We start from the raw sequence: 9351 nt of genomic DNA, 5'->3' as shown, positions 1-9351 counted from the left end.
AGAGGCCCTCAGCTGGGGACCAGGAGGAAATTGGCCGGAAGGCAAGAATGAAAATGGAGTTGACACCTGTTTTCTCCCAGTCCTCTCTCCTCTTCACCCACCTAAGCCTGCCTTACCTCTCCCCACCCCTTGTTATTCCCTATGGTGAGCTGTGCGTAGATAGAGAGGGAAGGGCTATCAGAGGCAGGGAAGGGAGGGGCCTTTAAGAATATAAACTCACAAAAGGCCACTCAGCTCCCAGAGCTGGGGTTCCTGAAATACTACTGTCTTCTGCTGTGGCTGTTACCCTTTTCAGGATCCTCACCATGAAAGGCCTTCTGCTGCTCACCCTGTCTACTCTGCTCTGCTGGGTCTCAGGTGAGCATCTGAGGGTGCAAGGACCTGATTAACCTGCCCAAGACTTTCATACACCCTGCCCTACACTACCTACTACTCAGGATCCCAAGGACCCCAGCCCAAACTGGCTCAGCGCTCCTAGGCCTCCAGGACTAGGCCTCCCTTCTGCAGAGCCCTTGTCCCACTTCTCAGGGGCCCAGGCCTCCATCCTCAGACTCCTCCCTGCCTCTAAGACCCACTCTTCTCACCTGCCAAAGCTCCTGGCCCCTGTTCCCCACCCCAAGAAGCCCCTTTCTCAAAACTCAGTTCCCGAGACAGGCCCCTACTTCCATACCCAATTCTCCAGGATGAGCTCACTTGCCTTCTCCTCTCTTCTCCTGTGCTCAGCAGGGTATCCTCTCAGAAACCCAGATGTCCAGCCCCAGTTTCCTTTTGTGCCCCACCCTTCCACCTCCTCCATTAGGGACTAGATGCTCAGCCCCTCAGCCAGGGCCTTTCCTAGTACCCCCTGCTTCTCCCTGGGTCACAAAGCCCCCTTCCCTTCGAGGGACACAAGCCCCCACATCCTCCTGAAGACTGAAGTGGCTTTCTGGATGATTCTCTTTAGAACTTCCTGGGGAACCAGAGAGACTTTGTGAGCCTTCTGGGGTGGGGGGAGGTGGTGCCAGGGAGGCTCACACCCAGTTTAGAATGGGCTTCACTGAGGTATATTCACAAGGCTCCTCCACCCTTGGACTGGAGCCTTCCTTCCCCAAACTTTGCATGTCCAAACCTTGAAATAGCAGAGGCAGGAACTTTGGGGGCGCCACCTTCTGCACCCACCCTTTCCATCTTAGTACCGTGCTAGGACGGAATCTGACAGTATGTTTCCCAGATGTTTTCTCCCGGAGAGCTGCTATGGTGAGAGGATTCCAGTCAGGTGTGGCTCCTCTTCCTACACTCTTGGCAATCCCAGGGGGTGAAGAGTAAGTTTCTAAAAGCTGGCCACAGATGGCTTTCCCTCCAGCCTCAGGGTCCTTGGCGTTGCTGCCAATGTTGTAACCCCCTTGATTTCTATTTTTAAAGTTTCCCCCCATTTCAGGTCTCTGTCTGTGACCACTTCTGAATTACTTCATCTTCTCCCTCACTTCCCCTTAGCCCTTCCCCATGATATCCCCACATTCCATTCTATTCCCAGTCCGGAGTCTGTGTTCTAGTTTTTGTTCAGAACTCTGCCCCTTTTGACTCATTTGCAAATGGCGTCAAGTGAAGGAAGGTATTTAGGGTGTGGGCCTTTCACAAAGCAACAACTTCACCCCCACCCCCGCCACCCCCACTTGACGTTCTACTTTTGCTGCATCACTCACCTACTCTGTCCTGACCAGAGTCCCAGTGCTTACCTGGATTGGTTCTTCTCCCTGCTCCCCACTCCAGCTCAGCTACCTGCCAGGCAGCCAGGCACCCCATCTTCTCAGCCCAATTTGTGTCTCCCCAGCTGACATTCGCTGTCACTCCTGCTACAAGCTCCCTGTGCTGGGCTGTGTGGACCGGCAGTCCTGCCGCCTGGAGCCAAACCAGCAATGCATAACAACAAAAGTGTACCTCGGTAACAGCCCCTTCTTCAGTGGGGACAAGGGGCAGGTGGGCGACTCCATGGAAGGGACCGAGGCCCAACTAGGATTAAGGCTGAGATGAAACAGAGAATTATAATAATATGTGGCCAAGGACTATTATGTGTCAAGCACTGTTCTAAGTCTTTACATGGGTTGTTTCAATTAATGTTCATAACAACTCTATGATGTGGGTGCTCTTATTATACTGAGGAAACTGAGCCTCAGAAAGAGAGAGTGACAGGCCCCAGGCCTCACAGCCAGCAAGTGATGGAACCAGAATTGTGAGGTGGGGTGGGGGTAAGGAAGTATGACAGGAGGATTAGACTGAGGACAGATAAAGAAGGGGAGGGCCAAGGGCAGGGTTAGAAGGGAGGAAACCTGGGTAGATGCAAGGGGTGGAGAGGGGGACACAGGCCTGCCAGGTGCCCATCCCAACTGACCCCCTGCCCATTCCTACCCCCAGGTAAAATGTGGGTTTTCTCCAACCTGCGCTGTGGCACACCACAAGAGCCCTGTACTGAGGCCTTGAACCAAAACAGCAGCAAGCTGGGTCTGACCTATAACACCACCTGCTGCAACAAGGACAACTGCAACAGCCCAGCCCCCCGGCCCACCCCAGCCCTGGCCCTCCTGCTCTTCACCTCCCTGGCTGGCGTTGGCCTCTGGCTGCTGCACTGAGACTCACTCACTCAGTGGCTGCCCCTCCTCCCACCTGCCTCAGCCAGAGCCTCTCTTCCTGTGTCTCCATTTCCCCTGGCTTCCCAGAATGGTCTCTCCCTATCTCCTTTTGCTCTGTGAAGGTTTCCCCATCCCTTCCCGTTTCTTTTGTTAGACACTCCCTGAGTGGTCTCCATCCCCACCCCTCCACTCTGCTTCTATCCAGTCCCTTCCCATTTCCCTTCTAGACCACCCTGGATCCTCCAGTGCCCCCCTTGAAGGGCTCCCCCTTTTGCCTCCTGTGCCCTCCCCTGCCCCACTAGGAGAGAGATTGGGATCTGGGCCTGAAATTGGGCTTCTGTCCTGTCCCAAGTGAAGGCTTCCAGAAAGGACCTGATATGACCTCACTGCATGGGGCTGATTCCCCAACCCCTGGCTCCCCATATGTACCCCATCCCCAAGCTCACCTCTTTCCAGTTTGAATAATAAACATCTATGTCTGGAAAATTGTGTATTTGCTGTTGGTAGACCTGTCAGCACTCTCCCATGAAATAACCTAATCCCCATTACAATACTCTCTGTCCCTGTCACTCACACAAGAATCCTCCAGGGAGTTTGTTGGGGGGGGGGGCTGGGCTGGGGGGACTGGAAGAACAGGTTTTGCAGCCTTTGTTTTCCTTTCCAGTGGATAAGGGAGACACATAGGCCCCAGTGTTTGAAGAAACAATCCTTTTCCCAAATTTAGGCCACACCTCTGTTGTGTTGCCCCAAAGGAGGTGCTGCCTGGCTTGAAGGCTCCCCAGAAAGAGCAGGAGAGTTGGATGGAGATGGGGTCCAGGACTCTTTTCCCAGGCCTCGGTCTCTCAGGTTACAACCACAGGCCTCAGCTGGCCTGGTTACTAAGTGGGACACCAAGCAACTCTCCTATCACAGTGCTTACATTTCCTTTCTCAATTCAAAATAGTCCTACTGGAAGCCAGTTGTAAATAGCGGGGAGAGGGGAACAAACACAGACCATCAGGCTCATGGAGTCCTGATGATCTCCACTCAGAACTCAGAGCCAGCTCTCTCAGTGATTCTTGTTCGCTAAGGAAGATTGTCCCTAGTGACAGGATCAAGGAGTCACCTAGGGCAGATTTGCCATTGTCCCTTGGGGTTTAGTTGGTTAAGAAGTGCATGGACCCTTGTAATAAAGTCCACTGAGGTTTGGTAACCCCCAAACTAGAACCTGGATGTCTCCATGTTACCACTTCAGCCCTCTCATCAACAACAACAACAAAAAACTAGAACCTATAAGACAAGGTAAAACTGCCCCATAGGGTTTCCAAGGAGCGACTGGTGGATCCAGACTGCTGACCATTTGGTTAGCAACAAAGCTCTTAACCACTGCACCATCAGGGATCCACCCAACAAGAAAAACCAAAAATCAGATCTGTTGCCTTCGAGTCAATTCTGACTCCTAGCGACCCTATAAAGGTAGATGGAATTTTCCAGTCAGCTGTAGAGTGGTTGGTAGATTTTAATGGCTCACAGAGCAGTGTTTGTCTCCTCACCTTAGATGTCCAGATCTCCCTTGCTCCCTCACGCCCTTCCCTACCACTACCCTCTCCACAGCCCTGGCAAGAGCCAGGCCAGAGCAGTGGCTGCTGCAGTCAAGATGGATGCCGGGATTGCAGTGCTTTCCACGGCGCTGTTGCATAGATCTCCAAGGCAGCAGTCCCTGTGGGTTGTATAAGTCACGTCTCCTACCAGCTCTGTTTCCACTTGATTGCAGTGATGTGCCTCCACGCAGGCCAGATGATGATGATTCACAGTCACTGAGGCTGAGGAAGAGAAAGAGCCTGGAGTGTTGGACCCTGGCTTGAGGGCTTGCTTTCTGGGGCAGAGCAGGTGTGATTTCTGGGAGCCCAAAGGGATTCTCTGACCCCTCAAAAAACACCTTCCTGGAACCAAGTGATCAAAATCAATACTGATATTGTCAACCTCCTGATTAGCACGCACTGAGAAAGACGCAACATCACTTCTGTGGCATTCCTGCCAAAAAATGTGTGATCTCAATTTAATCATAAGAAAATATCAGATACACCCAGATTGAGAGATATTCTATAAAATAACTTACCAAGAACCTTCAAAACTGTCAAGGTCACAGAAGACAAAGAAAGACTGAGAACTGTCACAGACTGAAGGAGACTAAGAAGACATTATAACTAAATGCAATGTGAGATCCTGGACCAGAAAAAGGACACTAGTGGAACAATTGGCTAAATAGAATAATATTAGTTAGTAGCATTGTACCAAATGTTATTTTCTGGTTTTGATAATTGTACTGTGATTATGGAGTCCCTGGGTGATGCAAGCAGTTGACATGCTTGGCTGCTAACCAAAAGAGTGGAGGTTTGAGTCCACCCAGAGGCGTGGCACTTACTCTACTTCCAAAAATTCAGCCACTGACAAACTTGTGGAATACACATTATACTCTGACACTCATGGGATTGCCATGAGTTAGAATTGACTTGATGGCAACCAGTTTGGTTTGGTTTTGGTGGCACAATGGCTAAGCACTCAGCTGCTGAGAGGTCAGCGGTTCAAACCCACCAGCCTCTCCTCAGGAGAAAGATGTGGCAGTCTGCTTCTGTAAGATTACAGCCTGGGAAGCCCTATCAGGCTGCTCTACTCTGTCACGTGGGGTCCTTATGAGTCAGAATCGACTCAATGGCACCCAATGACATGGCTATATAAGATGTTAACATTAAGGGAAGATCGATAAAGGATATACAGAAACTAGTACTATTTTTGCAACTTTCTGTCCATCTTAAATTATTTCAAAATAAAACATTAAAACATACATACCTCCCTAGTCCTTAGCTGATGCCTGAAAGTTGAAGTTTGGTTTAGTATTTTGGTCCCTGCCTTCAAGGGATAGAACTTTTTTGGTCATTTGCACTTGTGTGAATGGGTCTATGAGGTTCCTTCTGGAGAGGAAAGAGGAGGGAGGTGAAGCACAAGGACCCTGGGCTTCTGAGGGGCTCAGTGCCAGGAGCCAGAAGGGGCTACAGACTGCTCTACGCTGACAGCTTCACCATCTGTCCAGAGCCAGGCTGAGCCTGGAAGATTTGGAAGCCAGAAGGATTGGAAGGAAATGGAGGCTGGAGGCAGGAAAGGACTGGGGAAGCGGAAGAAACTGAGGACTCACGGTTCCCAGAAGGTTTCATCTGTTCTGAGCCTGAGTGGGGTCTGGGCTCCAGGAAGCCACAGCGTTCACCCTCATCACAGGTAGTCATAGTCTCTTTGCAGGAACTTCCTGGGCTTCCTCCGCAGCCAAAACACCGCATGCGATTTCCTGGTAGGAGAGAGGAGGCCCTGGATGGGGATACCTGGGCCCTCCAGGGGAGCCGGCTGGCAGAGCGGAGGGCAGAATGGATGAGAGATTCCTAGCCTCCTCCTTACCCAAGGCAGCCCCCAGCAAGGTGCCCAGCAGGATCCCAACTAGTTGGGGGTTCATTGTGTCTGCCTGTGTCTGTAGTGCCTCTCCCTCCCACCCACCCCCCTCCCTGGCTCTGTTCTGGCAGCCTTATATCCCCCTTGCCTTGAGCTTTATAGGGTAATAAAATATAAAAAGGGGAGGGAAGAGTTGTGTCTCAGCCCAAGGGCTGGGGGGGGCGCCTAAATGGGGACAGACAGGGAGGGGCCCCCACAGGACAAAGACCTTTCTGCATCCTTTGGAATCCCCAAAATCCTCCATCCTCAGCAGCCATTCTAAAACTGACCCAAGAACCCCTAACCCATGAACCCATTGCTGTCAAGTCTATTCTGACTCATGGCAACCTCATGTGTGGCAAAGTAGAGCTGTGCTCCGTAAGGTTTTCTTGGCTGTAATCTCTATGGAAGCAAATGGCCAGGCTTTTCTTCCGAGGTGCCACTGGGTGGGTTCCAACTGTCAATCTTAAGGTAAGCAGCCAAGAAGCGCAAACCATTTGCTATCCAGGGACCTCCAAGAACCCCTAGGAGTTCCTAAAACCCTTTTGAAGGATCCTCGAGTATCTTCTTTTTTCAACTACATATCTGTATGAAGCCAGATATTCTTCATATACTTAACCAAAACATCATATTCCAACAGATTGAATGCAGAAGCAGATATAAAAACCCAGCCATCTTTTATTAACCCTGACATTAAATAGATTTGTAGAAATGTAAAGCAATGCCACTCTTCTCACTATGTTGTTGGGAAATAGTAGTTATTTTTTTGTAAAAATGTTAACATGTAATGGATTTATTTTTTTTTATCCTTAAAAGAATTTATAAATGGCTATTTAAATTTTTTTCTGCTTTAATTTTTCGTATAGTAAATACTGATTTATGCCATATAAAGCAAAGCTCTGTGAGGTCTTTCATGATTTTTAAGATTGTAAAGACATCCTGAGACCAAAAAAAAAAAAATTATGTGTGCATTATTTTCTGAGACCAAAAACTTTTTTGAAAACTGCTGTTCTACAGAACCTGTGTCTCCCCGGTCCCATCTACCTCCTTCCCAGTTTTAATCTTCCTGGCACATTCTCGCCCTGATTTTCTAGAAGCAGCTTTTCTCTCCCCTCCAAACTCTTAAGCTCCAGTCTTCCAGATTCTATCACAACATCCCCCTCCCCCAAATCCTCCTAGAGTATCCTATCCACGTTTTCCTTTCCAGTCCTTCGGACCGCCAAACCTCCCACCCACCAGTGGAACACATCTGTCCTTCCTGTCCACCCATGATTAAGTCTTTCCTCCAAGGTAGTAAAGCTAGGAGGGATAATTATGGGGTAGGAATGTTGAGGCTTGGGGGGATCAAAGGGATCTGAAGCTGGGTGGGGTCCTCTCTCACACAGCTGGGCTTTGTGCGTGGGGAGGGGGGCGTGTTGTTGACTCCTCACTCACAAATCCCTCAGATCTGGGATGAGTCTGTTTAGTTGGGTGACCTTGGGAGACACAAACACACTGTTGGGGAAAGACAGAGAAAACAAAGATGGGATGACTGAGTTGAGAGAACAGCTGAGACAAGGGGAGGGAGGGAGAAGAGCAGAAGGGAAGGTGGCAGACGCACCCTAGGAGTGGCGTGGCAGACAGAGCTAAGAGTAACAGAGACAAACACTTTGAGGGGAACTGAGAAGACCCTCAAGGGCAGGGAGGACTTGAGTGGGGGGCAGGGAGGAGGTGAGAAATGTGGGGCTGCAGGAGAGGAGGTCAGGAGCCCTCTGCTGCTGTGTCAGGCTGGTGAGTCTTGTCCTGGTTCCCTCCCTCGCAGATTCACTCCCTAGGTATGTTTGTTTTCCGATCCCTCCCTGTCTTGCGCCCATGCTCCAACTCTCGAGGATCTCTGGGTGCAGAGCACATTCTCCCAGACTCCTGGGGTCCAAAGCCAGCCATGGGCACCTATAGCACCTTCCTCTGCCTCCTGTACCTCTGTGGGGTGCTGGGTACAGGTGGTCTCCGGGAACCCTCATGGCCAGGGGGCTGGGGAAGAGGGTTGTGGAGGAGCCTGAGGACTGGGGAGGGGCTGTCCAGAAGAGGTTGAGAGGAGAATTGTGGGAGCTTTAGACAGAACTACTGGGAATGGTGTCAGGCCAGCCTGTAGGGTGTAACGGGAAAAGTTGAGGGAAGAAAAGTTTTCTTTCAAAGGCATTTGAGAACGGCTGTCTCTTCATTGCTCTGTCTTTGACCCTTCAACCTGCCTCTGTCCTCTTTGTCCTTCACCTCATCTTTTGCTTCTTTGCTTGAACCTCTGCCTGCCCCCCTCGGTCAATTTCTGTTTCCTCACCTGTCTCTGGAACCATCTACTTAACGTCGTTACTTGCCTCGTCTGATTTTTTTTGTCACTGTCTGCGTGTTCTGGTGTGATTCTCTTGGCTTCCGTTCACATCTATGTCACGTCTCAACCTTTCTTGCCTCTCCTTTGTTTCTTTTACTGCTTGGGCTCCCCTCCCTTCTCTTTGTCTCTGTTTCTACTCCCGTCTGCGCTTTTCCCTCCCCCCTTCGCCTCCTTCCTATGGCCTCATCTCTCCCCTCTGCCCTATCTCTGCTGCCCTCACAGGTCTCAGCACTTCCCCTACCCCAAGACGGCTCCACTGTTACACCTGCAACTTTGCGAAACCCTGCTACCCTGTCCCTACCGAGTGTCAGGATGATGAAGCTTGTGGCATCAGTATTGGCACCTCAGGTAGGAACCTAGTCCCATGGCCCTTCTCCAGGTCCCTCCCCACCTCCACCTCCATCCATCCTCCTGCCCTTCCTGTCACCCCAGGGCCCCTTGCCTTCCTCCGGGCCCCTGCCTGAGTGTTCCCCTTTGTTCCACAGAGCAGGGTGAGAGCATTGAACGGAGGGGCTGCCTCCCAAAGTCCCAGTGCCCCCTGCAGGGCCACGCCACCTATTGGTTGCGCTCCTACACTTTGCAGCACTGCTGCTGTGAGCAGGACCTGTGCAACGTGGCTGCAGCCCTGCAAAGGCTCCCCAGCCCTCTCCTCACCGCCCCACTCCTCCTCACTGCCAGCTTTGCCTGGGGAGGCTGCCTCCTCCACTAACCATGCAGATCTGCAGCCCCCAACCAAGGACACCTCCACCATCACCATGGCCTTGGAAACACCTGCACAGACACTCTTAGATATGGCCAAGAACCTGATTTTGTACGGAGACCTGAGATCCCTGAATCCAACACCTCCACAGACCCCTCTGAAGACCTGATTCCTATGGACGTGGCCCCAGCCCCTACAGAGCCCAGCCTCATAAAGAACACTTG

At 51.2% G+C, this 9351-nt stretch overlaps 3 protein-coding genes across 3 annotated transcripts; 2 read left to right on the top strand and 1 right to left on the bottom strand.

The window, feature by feature from the left end:
• The first annotated feature begins 305 nt into the window (after positions 1 to 305).
• Positions 306 to 2909, top strand: LY6G6C (lymphocyte antigen 6 family member G6C). Its single transcript, XM_064296150.1, has 3 exons — positions 306 to 357; positions 1811 to 1921; positions 2392 to 2909. The coding sequence occupies exons 1-3, from the start codon at positions 306 to 308 to the stop codon at positions 2604 to 2606; spliced, it is 378 nt and encodes a 125-aa protein (XP_064152220.1). The 3' UTR covers positions 2607 to 2909.
• An 807-nt stretch (positions 2910 to 3716) lies between these two features.
• On the bottom strand, positions 3717 to 6017 carry LY6G6D (lymphocyte antigen 6 family member G6D). The gene is given in 3 exon segments (XM_064283728.1): positions 3717 to 4439; positions 4442 to 4528; positions 5779 to 6017. Coding segments are annotated over 3 exon segments (531 nt in total). The 5' UTR covers positions 5918 to 6017; the 3' UTR covers positions 3717 to 4134.
• Positions 6018 to 7390: 1373 nt separating this feature from the next.
• On the top strand, positions 7391 to 9270 carry LOC111748669 (lymphocyte antigen 6G6e-like). Its single transcript, XM_023541347.2, has 3 exons — positions 7391 to 8035; positions 8650 to 8781; positions 8940 to 9270. Exons 1-3 carry the CDS (start codon positions 7879 to 7881, stop codon positions 9134 to 9136), a joined length of 486 nt encoding a protein of 161 aa, XP_023397115.2. The 5' UTR covers positions 7391 to 7878; the 3' UTR covers positions 9137 to 9270.
• Positions 9271 to 9351: the final 81 nt, after the last annotated feature.

Source organism: Loxodonta africana, chromosome 1 (assembly GCF_030014295.1).
Source record: "Loxodonta africana isolate mLoxAfr1 chromosome 1, mLoxAfr1.hap2, whole genome shotgun sequence".
NCBI lineage: Eukaryota > Metazoa > Chordata > Mammalia > Proboscidea > Elephantidae > Loxodonta > Loxodonta africana.
The sequence above is the reverse complement of the archived record's forward strand: the minus strand, read 5'-3'. Positions and strand labels throughout refer to the sequence as shown.

Excerpts from the sequence above, each read along its gene's own strand:
- LY6G6C (XM_064296150.1), top strand. The coding sequence starts at position 306 with ATGAAAGGCCTTCTGCTGCTCACCCTGTCTACTCTGCTCTGCTGGGTC. Across the intron at positions 358-1,810 it reads TCTGCTCTGCTGGGTCTCAG|CTGACATTCGCTGTCACTCC; the intron begins GTGAGCATCTGA and ends GTGTCTCCCCAG. Across the intron at positions 1,922-2,391 it reads AACAACAAAAGTGTACCTCG|GTAAAATGTGGGTTTTCTCC; the intron begins GTAACAGCCCCT and ends TCCTACCCCCAG.
- LOC111748669 (XM_023541347.2), top strand. The coding sequence starts at position 7,879 with ATGTTTGTTTTCCGATCCCTCCCTGTCTTGCGCCCATGCTCCAACTCT. Across the intron at positions 8,036-8,649 it reads GTACCTCTGTGGGGTGCTGG|GTCTCAGCACTTCCCCTACC; the intron begins GTACAGGTGGTC and ends CTGCCCTCACAG. Across the intron at positions 8,782-8,939 it reads TATTGGCACCTCAGGTAGGA|GCTGCCTCCCAAAGTCCCAG; the intron begins ACCTAGTCCCAT and ends TTGAACGGAGGG.